General features: G+C 61.0%; 1 protein-coding gene across 1 annotated transcript in view; it reads left to right on the top strand.

Moving 5' to 3' along the window:
• Nucleotides 1–5: 5 nt before the first annotated feature.
• Nucleotides 6–18,143, top strand: part of SYNGAP1 (synaptic Ras GTPase activating protein 1) — a gene marked incomplete at its 5' end in the record, with an annotated part of 31,781 nt that continues 13,643 nt past the window's right edge. The window contains 16 exon segments of the mRNA XM_040581347.1: nt 6–86; nt 178–276; nt 1,620–2,174; nt 3,823–3,967; nt 5,685–5,829; nt 5,918–6,154; nt 7,348–7,549; nt 8,863–8,925; nt 8,927–8,952; nt 8,954–9,040; nt 9,297–9,338; nt 11,260–11,467; nt 11,470–11,753; nt 11,755–11,920; nt 11,922–12,095; nt 13,236–13,409. Coding sequence (XP_040437281.1) covers nt 6–86; nt 178–276; nt 1,620–2,174; nt 3,823–3,967; nt 5,685–5,829; nt 5,918–6,154; nt 7,348–7,549; nt 8,863–8,925; nt 8,927–8,952; nt 8,954–9,040; nt 9,297–9,338; nt 11,260–11,467; nt 11,470–11,753; nt 11,755–11,920; nt 11,922–12,095; nt 13,236–13,409 — 2,688 coding nt within the window.

Raw genomic sequence — 18,143 nt, 5'->3', positions numbered from 1 at the left:
CCGAGGCGCTGGAGCTCAACCTGGATGAGGACTCCATCATCAAGGCCGTCCACAGCAGCATCCTGGGCCAGGAATTCTGCTTCGAGGTAGGAGCCCGACCTCCTCGTTGCCTCCCCGTTGGCCATTTGGGGGGGGGGGGGGGGGGGGGCGGTTGTGACGGTGGCGCGTCATCCCTAGGTGACCACGGCCTCGGGGACCAAGTGCTTTGCCTGCCGCTCGGCTGCTGAGAGGGACAAGTGGATCGAGAATCTGCAGAGGGCGGTGAAGCCCAACAAGGTGAGGGGGGGGGGGGGGGGGATGGCGGTGGGGTCAACTGGTGGGGGTGGTCAACTGGTAGGGATGGTCAAGTGGTAGGGGGTGTTGGTGGTCAGCTGGAATGGATGGGGATGGTCAACGGGTATGGGTGGGGATGGTCTAGTGGTGAAGATGGTCAACTGGTAGGGGGTGTTGGTGGTCAACTAGAATGGATGGGGATGGTCAGTTGGTGGGGATGGTCAATGGGTATGGGTGGGGATGGTCTAGTGGTGGGGATGGGATGATCAACTGTTGGGGATGGTCAAGTAGTAGGGGGTGTTGGTGGTCAACTGGAATGGATGGGGATGGTCAGTTGGTGGGGATGGTCAATGGGTATGGGTGGGGATGGTCTACTGGTGGGGATGGGATGATCAACTGGTGGGGATGGTCAAGTAGTAGGGGGTGTTGGTGGTCAACTGGAATGGATGGGGATGGTCAGTTGGTGGGGATGGTCAATGGGTATGGGTGGGGATGGTCTACTGGTGGGGATGGGATGATCAACTGGTGGGGATGGTCAAGTAGTAGGGGGTGTTGGTGGTCAACTGGAATGGATGGGGATGGTCAGTTGGTGGGGATGGTCAATGGGTATGGGTGGGGATGGTCTAGTGGTGGGGATGGGATGATCAACTGGTGGGGATGGTCAAGTGGTAGGGGGTGTTGGTGGTCAACTGGAATGGATGGGGATGGTCAGTTGGTGGAGATGGTCAACGGGTATGGGTGGGGATGGTCAGCTGGTGGGGATGCTGATGGTCAACTGGAATGGATGGGGATGGTCAATTGGTGGGGGTGGAGATGGTCAGCTGGTGGGAATGGTCAACTGGTGGGGATGCTGATGGTCAACTGGTATGGGTGGGGATGGTCAGCTGGTGGCTATGGAGATGGTCAGCTGGTGGGGATGGAGATGGTCAGCTGGTGGGGATGGTCGGTGGTAGGGCCGGAGATGGTCAACTGGTAGTGATGTAGTGATGGGATGCTTGACGGGAGGAAATGGGATGGTCAACAGGTGGGGATGGTCAACCGGTGGGGATGAAGTGGTCATCTGGTGGGGGTGGAGATGGCCCACTGGTGGCGGTGGAGGTGGTTGGTGGTGGTGATGTCCCCAGGGCTCACCCTGGCCCTTGGGGTCACTGGTCCCGGTGGCCACTCTCAGCTGGGGTTTCCCCCTGGTGTCCCCCTGCCCCAGAGTCACTGTCCCCATCTACCCCCACCCCTGGCTCCCCCTGATCTGTCCCACCACCCTGGCCTCTCCCCCTCCCAGATATCCTCGCCCCACGCTGTCCCCACGTCCCCTGCTGACCTCCCTCCTCCCTCCCACCCCTCCTCAGGACAACAGCCGGCGGGTGGACAACGTCCTGAAGCTGTGGGTGATCGAGGCGCGAGACCTTCCCCCCAAGAAACGCTACTACTGCGAGCTCTGCCTGGACGACATGCTCTACGCCCGCACCACCAGCAAGGCGCGCACCGACAACGTCTTCTGGGGAGAACATTTTGAGTTCAACAACCTGCCGGCCGTCCGCACCATCCGCCTGCACCTCTACAAGGACACCGACAAGAAACGCAAGAAGGACAAGAGTAACTACGTGGGGATGGTGAGCATCCCCATCGCCAGCGTCACCGGGCGGCACTTCGCCGAGCAGTGGTACCCGCTCAGTCAACCCAGCGGCAGCAAGAGCAAGGCGGGTTGTCCGGCGCTCCGCGTCAAGAGTCGCTTCCAGACCATGAGCATCCTCCCCATGGAGCTCTACAAGGAGTTCGCCGAGTACGTCACCAATAATTACCGGATGCTTTGCGCCGTCCTGGAGCCCGTGCTCAGCGTCAAGAGCAAGGAGGAGGTGGCCTGCGCGTTGGTGCACATCTTGCAGAGCACCGGCAAGGCTAAGGTGGGGGGGGGGGGCTGGGGGGTGGGGAGGGGTGGAGGATTGAGGGATGGAGGGATGGAGGGGCGGAGGGTGGGTTGAGGGAGGAATGGAAGGAGGATAATGGATGGAGATGGATGGAGGGAGGGATGGATGGATGGATGGATGGATGGATGGATGGATGGATGGATGGATGGATGGATGGAAGGTGGATGGGTGGATGAAAGATGGATGGATGGAGAATGGAGAGAGGATGGATGGGTAGAGGATGGATGGATGGATAGATGGATGGATGGATGGATGGATGGATGGATGGGTGGATGGATGGATGGATGGGTGGAGAATGGAGAGAGGATGGATGGATGGATGGGTGGATGGATGGATGGATGGGTGGATGGATGGATGGATGGATGGATGGATGGATGGATGGATGGATGGGTGGATGGATGGATGGATGGGTGGAGAATGGAGAGAGGATGGATGGGTAGAGGATGGATGGATGGATGGATGGATGGATGGATGGACGGATGGATGGATGGATGGATGGATGGATGGATGGATGGATGGGTGGAGAATGGAGAGAGGATGGATGGGTAGAGGATGGATGGATGGATGGATGGATGGATGGATGGATGGATGGATGGATGGAAGGTGGATGGATGGATGGATGGATGGATGGATGGGTGGATGGATGGATGGATGGATGGATGGATGGAAGGTGGATGGATGGATGGATGGGTGGAGAATGGAGAGAGGATGGATGGGTAGAGGATGGATGGATGGATGGAGGATGGAGGATGAAGGGATGAAGGATGGGTGGTGAAGAGAGAGAGAATGGATGGATGGATGGATGGATAATGGATGAAGGATGGATGGATGGATGGATGGACGGAAGATGGATGGATGGAGAACGAAGAGAGGATGGATGGGATGGATGGATGGATGGATGGATGGAGGATGGAGGATGAAGGGATGAAGGATGGGTGGTGAAGAGAGGGAGAATGGATGGATGGATAATGGATGAAGGATGGATGGATAATGGATGGATGGATGGATGGATGGAGAATGGAGAGAGGATGGTTGGGTAGAGGATGGATGGATGATGGAAGATGGATGGATGGATGGATGGATGCAGGATGGAGGATGGAGGATGGAGGGAAGAAGGATGGGTGGTGGAGGGAGGGAGAATGGATGGATCAATGGATAATGGATGAAGGATGGATAGTTGGAAGATGGATGGATGGAAGATGGATAGAGGATGGATGGATAAAGATGGATGGAAGATGGATAGATGGAAGATGGATGGATGGATGGATGGAAGATGGATGAATGGATGGAGGGATGAAGGATGGGTGGTGGAGGGAGGGAGAGAGGATGGATGGAGAATGGATGAAGGATGGATATGTGGAAGCAAGATGGATGGATGGAGAACAGAGAGGATGGATGGATGGATGGATGGGTGGATGGATGGATGGATGGATGGATGGATGGATGGATGGATGGATGGGTGGATGGATGGATGGATGGATGGATGGATGGATGGATGGATGGATGGACGGACAGACGGATGGACAGAAGATGGAAGCAGGACACTCGGAGGCATGGAGGGGGGGCTGGGCCAGCCTGGCTGGGCTGCAGGCGGGCGCTGGGCTGCCCTGACGGCCGTGGACAGGACTTCCTGTCGGACATGGCCATGACGGAGGTGGATCGCTTCATGGACCGGGAGCACCTGATCTTCCGGGAAAACACCCTCGCCACGAAAGCCATAGAGGAGTACCTGAAACTCATCGGCCAGAAATACCTCAAGGATGCCATTGGTAAGCTCCACCACAACTGGGGGGTCCTCGTCATGGCCAGGGGTCCCTGTCATGGCCAGGACCCCATCAGTATGGTTGTGGGATGGTGGGTGGTCCCCACATGTGGTCATGTCCCCTTTGGCATGGCCATGGGGTGGTTGGGTGGTCCCTTCTCATGGTCATGTCCCCATCAGGGTGCAGTTGGGTGGTCCCCAGTCCTTGCCCATAGCCAGATCCTCATGGGCATGGCCATGGGGTGGTTGGGTGGTCCCTTCTCATGGTCATGTCCCCATCAGGGTGCAGTTGGGTGGTCCCCAGTCCTTGCCCATAGCCAGATCCTCATGGGCATGGCCATGGGGTGGTTGGGTGGTCCCTTCTCATGGTCATGTCCCCATCAGGGTGCAGTTGGGTAGTCCCCAGTCCTTGCCCATAGCCAGATCCTCATGGGCATGGCCATGGGGTGGTTGGGTGGTCCCTTCTCATGGTCATGTCCCCATTAGGGTGCAGTTGGGTGGTCCCCAGTCCTTGCCCATAGCCAGATCCTCATGGGCATGGCCATGGGGTGGTTGGGTGGTCCCTTCTCATGGTCATGTCCCCATTAGGGTGCAGTTGGGTGGTCCCCAGTCCTTGCCCATAGCCAGATCCTCATGGGCATGGCCATGGGGTGGTTGGGTGGTCCCTTCTCATGGTCATGTCCCCATCAGGGTGCAGTTGGGTGGTCCCCAGTCCCTGCCCATAGCCAGATCCTCATGGGCATGGCCATGGGGTGGTTGGGTGGTCCCTTCTCATGGTCATGTCCCCATTAGGGTGCAGTTGGGGTGGTCCCCAGTCCTTGCCCATAGCCAGATCCTCATGGGCATGGCCATGGGGTGGTTGGGTGGTCCCTTCTCATGGTCATGTCCCCATTAGGGTGCAGTTGGGTGGTCCCCAGTCCTTGCCCATAGCCAGATCCTCATGGGCATGGCCATGGGGTGGTTGGGTGGTCCCTTCTCATGGTCATGTCCCCGTTAGGGTGCAGTTGGGTGGTCCCCAGTCCCTGCCCATAGCCAGATCCTCATGGGCATGGCCATGGGGTGGTTGGGTGGTCCCTTCTCATGGTCATGTCCCCATCAGGGTGCAGTTGGGTGGTCCCCAGTCCTTGCCCATAGCCAGATCCTCATGGGCATGGCCATGGGGTGGTTGGGTGGTCCCTTCTCATGGTCATGTCCCCATTAGGGTGCAGTTGGGTGGTCCCCAGTCCCTGCCCATAGCCAGATCCTCATGGGCATGGCCATGGGGTGGTTGGGTGGTCCCTTCTCATGGTCATGTCCCCATTAGGGTGCAGTTGGGTGGTCCCCAGTCCTTGCCCATAGCCAGATCCTCATGGGTATGGCCATGTGATGTTGGGTGGTCCCTTCCCATGGCCTTAGGACAGTTAGGTGGTCTCTTCTCATGGCTGTGGGCCCATGGTTATGGTCATGCAATGGTTGGGTGGTCCTTTCTTATGATCATGTCCCTGTTGGCATGACCAGGGGATGGTTGGGTGGTCCCTTCTCCTGGCCATGTCTCCATTGAGGTGGTCTGGCTGTGGGACAGTTGGGTGGTCCCCAACCCCCGTCCACTTCCAGGTCTTCATTGGCCTGAGGATGAGATGGTTGGGTGGTTCCCTTCTCACGGCCATGTCCCCGTTGGGTTGACTTGGCTGTGGGACAGTGGTGGGGGGTCCCCGGTCCCCTCTGACGTCCCCGTCCTCACCCAGGCGAGTTCATCCGGGCGCTGTACGAGTCGGAGGAGAACTGCGAGGTCGACCCCATGAAGTGCTCGGCCTCCACCTTGGCCGACCACCAGGCCAACCTCCGCATGTGCTGCGAGCTCGCCCTCTGCAAGGTGGTCAACTCGCACTGGTGAGTCCTTGGGGCTGGGGACGTCCCCTCAGTGTCCCCACCACAGGTCCCTGACCGTCTTGTGTGTGTCCCACCCACCACCCTCCAGCGTGTTCCCACGGGAGCTGAAGGAGGTCTTCGCCTCGTGGCGGCTGCGATGCGCCGAGCGGGGTCGCGAGGACATCGCCGACCGGTTGATCAGCGCCTCGCTCTTCCTGCGGTTCCTCTGCCCTGCCGTGATGTCCCCCAGCCTCTTCGGCCTCATGCAGGAGTACCCCGACGAGCAGACCGCCCGCACCCTCACCCTCATCGCCAAGGTCATCCAGAACCTGGCCAACTTCACCAAGTGAGCGCCCAGCGTGGAGGGGAGAAGGTTGGGGGAGGGGGTCCCGGTGCTCAGGCGGAGGGAGGGATGGGAGGAGGGTGGTGGGGGACGCAGGTGGGCAGGGAGGAGGATGGAGGGATGGTGGAGGGAAGGTGGATCCGTAGGTCTATGGGTGCGTTCATGGGTGGATGGAGAGTGAATGGATGGATGGACCGAAGATGGACAGATGGGCAGAAGATGGATGGATGGTTTGATGGACAGGTGGACTGAAGGTAGATGGATGAGATGATGGATGGAAGGTGGATGGATGAGATGATGGATGGAAGGTGGATGGATGAGATGATGGATGGAAGGTAGATGGATGAGATGATGGATGGTGGGTGGAAGGGTGGAAGGTGGATGGATGAGATGATGGATGGAAGGTGGATGGATGAGATGATGGATGGAAGGTGGATGGATGAGATGATGGATGGAAGGTGGATGGATGAGATGATGGATGGAAGGTGGATGGATGAGATGATGGATGGTGGGTGGAAGGTGGGTGGATGACTTGAGAGATGGACGAGTTGGAAAATGGACAGGTGGAGATGAGATGGCTGGGGGAGTTGATAGATCATGGACAGATGAGTCGATGGATGATGGGCAGAAGATGGTTGGATGAGTGGACGGATGGGCAGAAGATGGAGGGATGAACTGATGGGTGGACAGAGGAGGAAGAATAGGAAATGGATGGATGAGTTGGTAGACGAACGGATGAGTTTACGGGTGGGCGAGCAGAGAAGACAAACAGATGATCAGAAGGTGGATGTGTTGATGGATGATGGGTGGAAAATGAGCGAGTTGAGCGGGTAAGGTGGTGGATGGAGGGAGCAGCAGATGGCTAGGTGGATGATGGATGGATTCATGGGTGGATGGAAGATGGATGGATAGAAGGAAGGAAGATGGGTGGATGGGTTGGTTGGTAGATGGGTGGATGGGTTGGTTGGTAGATGGGTGGATGGGTTGGTTGGTAGATGGGTGGATGGGTTGGTTGGTAGATAGCTGGATGGAGAACAAATGGAGAGCAGGGCCGGGTGAAGGCCAGACGTGGCTTTATGAAGGGATGCCTGGAAGCTGGAGGGAAAGAAAGGATGGAGGGTGGTGGGCAAGGCTGGTGGGGGGGACAACAACCATCGAAGGGGCCAGAGCAGACCCTGCTGAGCTCCTGCCCACAGGTTTGGCAGCAAGGAGGAGTACATGGCCTTCATGAACGAGTTCCTGGAGCTGGAGTGGACCAGCATGCAGCAGTTCCTCTACGAGATCTCCAACCTGGACACCCTCACCAACAGCACCAGCTTCGAGGGCTACATCGACCTGGGCCGCGAGCTCTCCACCCTGCACGCCCTCCTCTGGGAGGTCATGTCCCAGCTCAGCAAGGTACCCCCATCACCTGGGACCCCCGTGGTGGAGGGTCACCTGGGTCTTCTCCTGGGTGATGGGCAGGGGCCTGGACACCTAGGTTCTCCCTAGTTTTGGGACCCTGGACATCTGGGTGGCCCTGGAGGGGCATTTTGGGGTCCTATGCACCCCTGTTCCCCAAAAGGAGGTCACGGGGGTCCCATCCACCCATGTCCCACCACAGGAGCTCATTGGGGTCCCATCCACCCATGTCCCACCATGGGAGGTCACTGGGGTCCCAGCCCCACTGTGTCCCACCATGGGAGGTCATTGGGAAGCCACCACTGGGTCACTGGGTGCCCCCCAGGTGTGGCCATTGGTGTCCCATCCACCCATGTCCCACCACAGGAGCTCATTGGGGTCCCATCCACCCATGTCCCACCATGGGAGGTCACTGGGGTCCCAGCCCCACTGTGTCTCACCACGGGAGGTCATTGGGAAGCCACCACTGGGTCACTGGGTGCCCCCCAGGTGTGGCCATTGGGGTCCCATCCACCCATGTCCCACCATGGGAGGTCACTGGGGTCCCAGCCCCACTGTGTCCCACCACGGGAGGTCATTGGGAAGCCACCATTGGGTCACCCCAAGGGTGGTCACTGGAGTCCCATCCACCCATGTCCCACCACAGGAGCTCATTGGGGTCCCATCCACCCATGTCCCACCATGGGAGGTCACTGGGGTCCCAGCCCCACTGTGTCCCACCACGGGAGGTCGTTGGGAAGCCACCACTGGGTCACTGGGTGCCCCCCAGGTGTGGCCATTGGGGTCCCATCCACCCATGTCCCACCACAGGAGCTCAGTGGGGTCCCATCCACCCATGTCCCACCATGGGAGGTCACTGGGGTCCCAGCCCCACTGTGTCCCACCACGGGAGGTCATTGGGAAGCCACCACTGGGTCACCCCAAGGGTGGTCACTGGAGTCCCATCCACCCATGTCCCACCACAGGAGCTCATTGGGGTCCCATCCACCCATGTCCCACCATGGGAGGTCACTGGGGTCCCAGCCCCACTGTGTCCCACCATGGGAGGTCATTGGGAAGCCACCACTGGGTCACCCCAAGGGTGGTCACTGGAGTCCCATCCACCCATGTCCCACCACAGGAGCTCAGTGGGGTCCCATCCACCCATGTCCCACCACAGGAGCTCATTGGGGTCCCACCTACCTGTGCCCCTCACAGGGGAGGTCATGGGGTCCCAGCCCCACTGTGTCCCACCACGGGAGGTTACTGGGGTGCCAGGGCGTGGGGTGGGGACACGTGGCTGACCTGCCCCACCACCCCACCCCCCCCAGGAGGCCCTGCTGAAGCTGGGCCCACTGCCCCGGCTGCTGACGGACATCAGCGTGGCCCTGCGCAAACCCCCACCTGCAGCGGCAGCCGAGCCAGGGGGGAGCGGCTGCCCCCCAAGGGGCTGGTGCTGCGGGGACCCTCGGCTGACCTCCAGCCCTACCTCGTCCGTGACCTCAACAGGTGAGGACCCCCAGGAACCACCCCGCTGTCCCCCCCCCCGTGACGCCCCCCCCCCCCCCGTCCCCACGGTACCTCCACATCCTCATGGCATCTCCACATCCTTGTGATAGCTCCTCATCCCGCCCCGTGTCCCCCCCGCTGTGTCCCCCCCTGTCCCCGTGGTGTCCCCACGTGTCACCCTGATGGCCCTCAGTCTCACCTGGGGTGGCTTCCCACCACCGCGGGTCCCCGTGGTCACCCCTCTCTGCCCCTGCAGCTCTGTTGACCTCCAGTCCTACATGGTGCGGGGCCTCAACAGGTGGGTGATGGGGATGGGGATGGGGTGGGGACAATGAGGGGTGGGGATGGTGGTGGGATAGGGATGGGGACAACAATGAGGTGAAGATGGTGATGGGGTGGGGACAGAGATGGGATTGGGATGGGGATGGAAGTGGGGATGGAGATGGAGATGAGGATGGGATGGGGTTGGGGGTGAGGATGGGATGGGATGGAGATGGGATGGGGTTGAGGATGGGGATAGGAATGGAGATGGGACTGGGATGGAATGGGATGGAGATGGAGGTGGGATCACGATGGGATGATGATGGAGATGGGCTTGGGGCTGGAGATGGAGGTGGGATCACGATGGGATGATGATGATGGGCTTGGGACTGGAGATGGAGATGAGGTGGTTATGGAGATGGGCTTGGGGCTGGAGATGGGCTGGTGATGGAGATGGGCTTGGGGCTGGAGATGGAGACAGGGCTGGTGATGGAGATGGGCTTGGGGCTAGAGATGGAGGTGGGCTGGTGATGGAGATGGGCTTGGAGATGGAGGTGGGCTGGTGATGGAGATGGGCTTGGGGCTGGAGATGGAGACAGGGCTGGTGATGGAGATGGGCTTGGGGCTAGAGATGGAGGTGGGCTGGTGATGGAGATGGGCTTGGAGATGGAGGTGGGCTGGTGATGGAGATGGGCTTGGGGCTGGAGATGGAGATGGGCTGGTGATGGAGGTGGGCTTGGAGATGGAGGTGGGCTGGTGATGGAGGTGGGCTTGGGGCTGGAGATGGAGATGGGCTGGTGATGGAGATGGGCTTGGAGATGGAGGTGGGCTGGTGATGGAGGTGGGCTTGGGGCTGGAGATGGAGATGGGCTGGTGATGGAGGTGGGCTTGGAGATGGAGGTGGGCTGGTGATGGAGGTGGGCTTGGGGCTGGAGATGGAGATGGGCTGGTGATGGAGATGGGCTTGGGGCTGGAGATGGAGGTGGGCTGGTGATGGAGATGGGCTTGGGGCTGGAGATGGGCTGGTGATGGAGATGGGCTTGGGGCTGGAGATGGAGATGGGCTGGTGATGGAGATGGGCTTGGAGATGGAGATGGGCTGGTGATGGAGATGGGCTTGGGGCTGGAGATGGAGATGGGCTGGTGATGGAGATGGGCTTGGAGATGGAGATGGGCTGGTGATGGAGATGGGCTTGGGGCTGGAGATGGAGGTGGGCTGGTGATGGAGGTGGGCTTGGGGCTGGAGATGGAGATGGGCTGGTGATGGAGGTGGGCTTGGGGCCGGAGATGGAGATGGGCTGGTGATGGAGGTGGGCTTGGGGATGGAGATGGAGATGGGCTGGTGATGGAGATGGGCTTGGAGATGGAGATGGGCTGGTGATGGAGATGGGCTTGGGGCTGGAGATGGAGATGGGCTGGTGATGGAGATGGGCTTGGAGATGGAGATGGGCTGGTGATGGAGATGGGCTTGGGGCTGGAGATGGAGATGGGCTGGTGATGGAGATGGGCTTGGAGATGGAGATGGGCTGGTGATGGAGATGGGCTTGGGGCTGGAGATGGAGGTGGGCTGGTGATGGAGGTGGGCTTGGGGCTGGAGATGGAGATGGGCTGGTGATGGAGGTGGGCTTGGGGCCGGAGATGGAGATGGGCTGGTGATGGAGGTGGGCTTGGGGATGGAGATGGAGATGGGCTGGTGATGGAGATGGGCTTGGGGCTGGAGATGGAGGCGGGCTGGTGATGGAGGTGGGCTTGGGGCTGGTGATGGAGGTGGGCTGGTGATGGAGGTGGGCTTGGGGCTGGAGATGGAGGTGGGCTGGTGATGGAGATGGGCTTGGGGCTGGAGATGGAGGTGGGCTTGGGGCTGGAGATGGAGACGGGGATGGAGACAAGGCTGGGACAGGAACATGGCTGGGGCCACCACGAACACCCCTCTCAGCACCCCCCCCCCCGCCCCCCCAGCTCCATGGAGGTGCCCCGCCTGCCCTCCCCGCCGCAGGAGAAGGGGCCGCAGGAGGTGCTGGTCCTGAGCCGCCCCCCCCTGGCCCGCTCCTCCCCCGCCTACTGCACCAGCAGCTCCGACCTGACGGAGCCCGAGGGGGGCCGGGGGGCTCTGGGGGTGGGCAAGAGCGTCTCCATGCTGGACCTTCAAGACGGCCGCGTTGACAGCGTCCCAAGTTTGCCCGCCGAGCTGCTCGCCGCCGGTGGTCCAGCCCCGGGGGGGGGCCGGAGGGGGGCTGCGTCCCGGCCGCCTCTCGCAGGGCAGCGCCTCCAGCCTGGCCCCCCCTCGTTTGGGGGTACCCGAACCGGGGGGGGCCGCAGTTGCGGGTCCCCCTTTCCTTCCAGAACCCTCTTTTTCATTTGGCGGCCGACGGACCCTTGCGAGGACCCGAGCCGGGGGGTGAGGGACCCTTCGCCCCCCCCCTGCACGGGTACAGCAAGAGCGAGGAGCTGGCGGCGCCCCCCCCCCAAGCACATCACCCACAGCCACAGCTACAGCGACGAGTTCGCCCGGCCGGGGGGCGACTTCGGCCGGCGGCAGCTCTCCCTGCAGGACAGCCTGGCCCCCCCCCAGATCACCATCGGGGCCCCCCCCACCCCCCACCCCTCGGGGGGCTCGGGCGGGGAAAGGTGGGGGGGCGGGGCAGGGGGCCCTAGGGGTGCCCCCCAAACCCCGGCCGGCCAGCGGGAACCTGCTGGCGTCCCCCGAACCGGCTTACGGACCCCCCCGCTCCCGGCAGCCCTCCCTGGCCAAGGAGGCGTCGGTGGCCGGGATGAAGCCACCGGTCACCAAGCAGGTGGGGGGGACACGGGGGCGGGGGGATGTGGGGGGGAGGGGGGCGGGGGGGGGGCATGGGTATGGGGAGGGGACGGGGGACGTGGGGGCTGTGGGGGACATGGGGACAGGGGAGGGATGGGGGATGGGGGACATGGGGGCATGGTGGGGATGGGGGACGTGGGGGCTGTGGGGGACATGGGGACAGGGGAGGGATGGGGGATGTGGGGGCTGTGGGGGACATGGGGATGGGGGACATGGGGGACATGGGGACAAGGTAGGGATGGGGGACGTGGGGGCATGATGGGGATGGGGGACACGGGGGCTATGGGGGACATGGGGCACCAGGGTGGGAATGGGGGACATGGGGGCTATGGGGGACATGGGGACAGGGAGGGGATGGGGGATGTGGGGGCTGTGGGGGACATGGGGACGGGGGGGACATGGGGCAACATAGTGGGGATGGGGGACATGGGGACAAGGTAGGGATGGGGGACGTGGGGGCATGGTGGGGATGGGGGACATGGGGATGGGGGACATGGGGCAACAGGGTGGGAATGGGGGACATGGGGGCTATGGGGGACATGGGGACAGGGAGGGGATGAGGGGGATGGGGGACATGGGGACAGGGAGGGGATGAGGGGGATGTGGGACATGGGGGCATGGTGGGGATGGGGGATGTGGGGGCTGTGGGGGACATGGGGACATGGAAGGGATGGGGGACAAGGTAGGGTTGGGGGACATGGGGACATGGGGGGGACAGAGGACAAGGTAGGGTTGGGGGACATGGGGACATGGGGGGGACAGGGGACAAGGTAGGGTTGGGGGACATGGGGACGGGGGGGGATGGGAGACACGGTGGCTGCGGAGGACGTGGTGGGCACGTGGACGCGATGAGAACATGAGGGCTACGAGGGACATGGGGACACCAGGGGACCTAAGGGGACATGGTGGAGACGGGGGGATGTGTCAGGGACGGAGGACATCGGGGACATTATGGGGTGGCGTGGTGGGGAGGGGGGCCACGGGTGACACGGGCCGTGGTGGGGCTGGATGGACATGAGGGGCTTGGTGGGGACAGGCTGGAGATGGGGAGAGCTGCGGTGGGGACAAGCGGTGGGGACAAGAGGGACCGAGGTTGTCCTTGCGCCCCTCCCCCCAGGCCTCGCAGACGCCGTCGACGCTGAACCCGGTGATGCCGGCGGCGGAGCGCACGGTGGCCTGGGTGTCCAACATGCCGCACCTCTCGGCCGACATCGAGAGCTCCCACATCGAGCGCGAGGAGTACAAGCTCAAGGAGTACTCCAAGTCCATGGACGAGAGCCGGCTGGACCGGGTAGGGACCACCGACGGACCCCCGCCGATGGGGCTGGGGGTCCTGGGAAACCGGGTGTCCAGGTCCCAGGAGATCATCCTGATGGACCCAAGTCCCAGGAGATGATCCTGATGGACCCAGGTCCTGGGGACCCAAGTGTCCAGGTCCCAGGAGATGATCCTGATGGACCCAGGTCCTGAGAAACCGGGTGTCCAGGTCCCAGGAGATGATCCTGATGGACCCAAGTCCCAAGAGATGACCCTGAATGGACCCAGGTCCTGGAGACCCAAGTGTCCAGGTCCCAGGAGATGATCCTGATGGACCCAGGTCCTGGGAACCCAAGTGTCCAGGTCCCAAGAGATCATCCTGATGGACCCAGGTCCTGGGGACCCGAATCCCAAGAGATGATCCTGATGGACCCAGGTCCTTGGGACCCAAGTGTCCAGGTCCCAGGAGATGATCCTGATGGACCCAAGTCCCAAGAGATGATCCTGATGGACCCAGGTCCTGGGAAACCGGGTGTCCAGGTCCCAGGAGATGATCCTGATGGACCCAAGTCCCAAGAGATGACCCTGAATGGACCCAGGTCCTTGGGACCCAAGTGTCCAGGTCCCAGGAGATGATCCTGATGGACCCAAGTCCTAAGAGATGACCCTGATGGACCCAGGTCCTGGGGACCCAAGTGTCCAGGTCCCAGGAGATGATCCTGATGGACCCAGGTCCTGGGGACCCAAGTGTCCAGGTCCCAAGAGATGATCCTGATGGACCCAGGTCCTGGGGACCCAGGTGTCCAGGTCCCAGTAGATGATCCTGATGGACCCAGGTCCTGGGGACCCAAGTGTTCAGGTCCCAGGAGATGATCCTGATGGACTCAGGTCCTGGGGACCCAAGTCCCAAGAGAGGACCCTGAATGGACCCAGGTCTTGGGACCCAAGTGTCCAGGTCCCAGGAGATGATCCTGATGGACCCAGGTTCTTGGGACCCAGGTGTCCAGGTCCCAGGAGATGATTCTGATTGACCCAGGTTCTGGGGACCCAGGTGTCCAGGTCCCAGGAGATGATCCTGATTGACCCAGGTCCTGGGGACCCAAGTGTCCAGGTCCCAGGAGATGACCCTGATGGACCCAGGTCCTGGGGACCCAAGTCCCAAGAGAGGACCCTGAATGGACCCAGGTCTTGGGAACTCAAGTGTCCAGGTCCCAGGAGATGATCCTGATGGACCCAGGTTCTTGGGACCCAAGTGTTCAGGTCCCAGGAGATGATCCTGATGGACTCTGGTTCTTGGGACCCAGGTCCCAAGAGATGACCCTGATGGACCCAGGTCCTGGGGAGCCAAGTGTCCAGGTCCCAGGAGACGACCCTGATGGAGCTAGGTCCTGGGGACCCACATGTCCTAGATGACCCTGATGGACTCGGGTCCCAGTAGATGACCCTGATGGACCCAGGCATCCAGGCATCCCCTGTGGTGGAAACCAAGGTGTCCAGGCATCACCACGCGTGGTCCCAAATGTTTAGGTGTCATCATGGTGGGGACTCAGGTGTCCGAGTGTCACCAGAGTTGGTCCCAACTCTTTGGGTGTCATCTTGGTGGAGACCTTGATTTTCGGTCATGACCGTGGTGGGGGACCTTGATGTTTGGGCATCACCGTTGCGGAGATCTAGGTGTCCGGTCACCGCCACGGTGGAGATCCAGGTCCCAAGATATCATCCTGATGGACCCAGGTCCTGGGGACCCAAGTCCCAAGAGAGGACCCTGAATGGACCCAGGTCTTGGGACCCAAGTGTCCAGGTCCCAGGAGATGATCCTGATGGACCCAGGTCTTGGGACCCAAGTGTCCAGGTCCCAGGAGATGATCCTGAATGGACCCAGGTCCTGGGGACCCAAGTCCCAAGAGAGGACCCTGAATGGACCCAGGTCTTGGGAACCCAAGTGTCCGGGTCCCAGGAGACGACCCTGATGGAGCTAGGTCCTGGGGACCCAAGTGTCCAGGTCCCAGGAGATGATCCTGATGGACCCAAGTCCCAAGAGATGACCCTGAATGGACCCAGGTCTTGGGACCCAAGTGTCCAGGTCCCAGGAGATGACCCTGAATGGACCCAGGTCTTGGGGTCCCAAGTGTCCAGGTCCCAGGAGATGACCCTGATGGACCCAAGTCCCAAGAGATGACCCTGAATGGACCCAGGTCCTGGGGTCCCAAGTGTCCGGGTCCCAGGAGACGACCCTGATGGAGCTAGGTCCTGGGGACCCAAGTGTCTAGGTCCCAGGAGATGATCCTGATGGACCCAAGTCCCAAGAGATGACCCTGAATGGACCCAGGTCTTGGGGTCCCAAGTGTCCAGGTTCCAGGAGATGATCTTGATGGACCCAGGTCCTGGGGACCCAAGTGTCCAGATCCCAGGAGATGATCCTGATGGACCCAAGTCCCAAGAGATGACCCTGAATGGACCCAGGTCTTGGGGTCCCAAGTGTCCGGGTCCCAGGAGATGATCCTGATGGGCCCAGGTCCTGGGGACCCAAGTGTCCAGGTCCCAGGAGATGATCCTGATGGACCCAGGTCCTTGGGACCCAAGTGTCCAGGTCCCAGGAGATGATCCTGATGGACCCAGGTCCTGGGGACCCAAGTGTCCAGGTCCCAGGAGATGATCCTGATGGACCCAGGTCCTGGGGACCCAAGTGTCCAGATCCCAGGAGATGACCCTGAATGGACCCAGGTCTTGGGAACCCAAGTGTCCAGGTCCCAGGAGATGATCCTGATGGACCCAGGTCCTGGGGACCCAAGTGTCCAGGTCCCAGGAGATGATCCTGATGGACCCAGGTCCTGGGGACCCAAGTGTCCAGGTCCCAGGAGATGATCCTGATGGACCCAGGTCCTGGGGACCCAAGTCCCAAGAGAGGACCCACTATGGACACAGGTCCTGGGGACCCAAGTGTCCAGGTCCCAGGAGATGATCCTGATGGACCCAAGTCCCAAGAGATGACCCTGAATGGACCCAGGTCCTGGGGACCCAAGTGTCCAGGTCCCAGGAGATGATCCTGATGGACCCAGGTCCTGGGGACCCAAGTGTCCAGGTCCCAGGAGATGATCCTGATGGACCCAGGTCCTGGGGACCCAAGTCCCAAGAGAGGACCCACTATGGACACAGGTCCTGGGGACCCAAGTGTCCAGGTCCCAAGAGATGATCCTGATGGACCCAAGTCCCAAGAGATGACCCTGAATGGACCCAGGTCTTGGGAACCCAAGTGTCCAGATCCCAGGAGATGATCCTGAGGGACCCAGGTCCTGGGGACCCAAGTGTCCAGGTCCCAGGAGATGATCCTGATGGACCCAGGTCCTGGGGACCCAAGTGTCCAGGTCCCAGGAGATGATCCTGATGGACCCAGGTCCTTGGGACCCAGGTGTCCAGGTCCCAAGAGATGACCCTGATGGACCCAGGCGTCCAGGCATCCCCTGTGGTGGAAACCAAGGTGTCCAGGCATCACCACGCCTGGTCCCAAATGTTTAGTTGTCATCATGGTGGGGACTCAGGTGTCCGAGTGTCACCAGAGTTGCTCCCAACTCTTTGGGTGTCATCTTGGTGGAGACCTTGATGTTCGGTCATGACTGTGGTGGGGGACCTTGATGTTTGGGCATCACCGTTGTGGAGATCTAGGTGTCCGGTCACCGCCACAGTGGAGACCCAGGTCCCAAGATATCATCCTGATGGACCCAGGTCCTTGGGACCCAAGTCCCAAGAGAGGACCCTGAATGGACCCAGGTCTTGGGAACCCAAGTGTCCAGGTCCCAGGAGATGATCCTGATGGACCCAGGTCCTTGGGACCCAGGTGTCTAGGTCCCAAGAGATGATCCTGATTGACCCAGGTTCTTGGGACCCAGGTCCCAAGAGATGACCCTGATAGACCCAGGTCCTGGGGTCCCAAGTGTCCGGGTCCCAGGAGACGACCCTGATGGACCCAGGTCCTGGGGACCCAAGTGTCCAGGTCCCAGGAGATGATCCTGATGGACCCAAGTCCCAAGAGATGACCCTGAATGGACCCAGGTCTTGGGACCCAAGTGTCCAGGTCCCAGGAGATGATCCTGATGGACCCAGGTCCTGGGGACCCAAGTGTCCAGATCCCAGGAGATGATCCTGATGGACCCAGGTCCCAAGAGATGACCCTGAATGGACCCAGGTCTTGGGAACCCAAGTGTCCAGGTCCCAGGAGATGATCCTGATGGACCCAAGTCCCAAGAGATGACCCTGAATGGACCCAGGTCCTGGGGACCCAAGTGTCCAGGTCCCAGGAGATGATCCTGATGGACCCAGGTCCCAGGAGATGACCCTGAATGGACCCAGGTCCTGGGGACCCAAGTGTCCAGATCCCAGGAGATGATCCTGATGGACCCAAGTCCCAAGAGATGACCCTGAATGGACCCAGGTCTTGGGGTCCCAAGTGTCCAGGTTCCAGGAGATGATCTTGATGGACCCAGGTCCTGGGGACCCAAGTGTCCAGGTCCCAGGAGATGATCCTGATGGACCCAAGTCCTGGGGACCCAAGTGTCCAGATCCCAGGAGATGATCCTGATGGACCCAAGTCCTGGGGACCCAAGTGTCCAGATCCCGGGAGATGATCCTGATGGACCCAAGTCCCAAGAGATGACCCTGAATGGACCCAGGTCTTGGGACCCAAGTGTCCAGGTCCCAGGAGATGATCCTGATGGACCCAAGTCCCAAGAGATGACCCTGAATGGACCCAGGTCTTTGGAACCCAAGTGTC

Source organism: Falco naumanni, unplaced genomic scaffold (genome assembly GCF_017639655.2).
Source record: "Falco naumanni isolate bFalNau1 unplaced genomic scaffold, bFalNau1.pat scaffold_120_arrow_pat_ctg1, whole genome shotgun sequence".
In the NCBI taxonomy this organism is placed as follows: Eukaryota; Metazoa; Chordata; class Aves; order Falconiformes; family Falconidae; genus Falco; species Falco naumanni.
Note: the sequence above shows the minus strand (reverse complement) of the source record. Positions and strands in the feature narration are given on the sequence as shown.